The sequence below is a fragment of the Trypanosoma theileri genome, assembly GCF_002087225.1.
Source record: "Trypanosoma theileri isolate Edinburgh chromosome Unknown TM35_Tth_25_V1, whole genome shotgun sequence".
NCBI classification, from domain to species: domain Eukaryota; phylum Euglenozoa; class Kinetoplastea; order Trypanosomatida; family Trypanosomatidae; genus Trypanosoma; species Trypanosoma theileri.
Window position 1 is genome coordinate 134,419 of NW_021639867.1, and position 467 is coordinate 134,885.

Consider the following 467-nt stretch of genomic DNA (forward strand, 5'->3'; position numbering starts at 1 on the left):
AGCAAATGGAGTGCAGTACCAACACAGCCACAGGTGAAACGTACATTACAGATAACCTTTATGGGTAACAGTGAAAAACCAGAGTTCTTGCAAGCAACCGATCATGCGTTCTTGGTAGCTGTGGTGGCTGGAAGTGAGGCGTCGTGCACGCAGGATGCAACCATCACAGGTGGAACGATGGCACGTGATGGCATTAATACAGTTTGGACCATTCCCGCTAATTTAACAACTGAGGGAACTTATATTGTGTGTTACAACTCTACTGCCAATGGAGCCCCTGTTCGTGTCTCGGTACCAGAGAATCTGACAATATACGCATTGCAGTCACCGGTTGGCATTTTTCTACTAAATCTTACTTCACCCACTGTTTATAGTGGAGAACAGTTCTATTTAATGTTTGATACGGCGGTTACGTTAAGTCCTGTATTGTCTTTTGATAGTGATGCTGAAACTAGGGATGCGGTGTT

General features: G+C 44.8%; 1 protein-coding gene across 1 annotated transcript; it reads left to right on the plus strand.

The window, feature by feature from the left end:
• Positions 1–33: 33 nt before the first annotated feature.
• Positions 34–465, plus strand: TM35_000251500 (hemagluttinin family protein; the record flags this gene model as incomplete). Its single annotated transcript, XM_029027741.1, has 1 exon — positions 34–465. A coding segment is annotated over one exon (432 nt), but the record flags the coding sequence as incomplete, so codon positions are not given.
• Between the last annotated feature and the right edge of the window lie 2 nt (positions 466–467).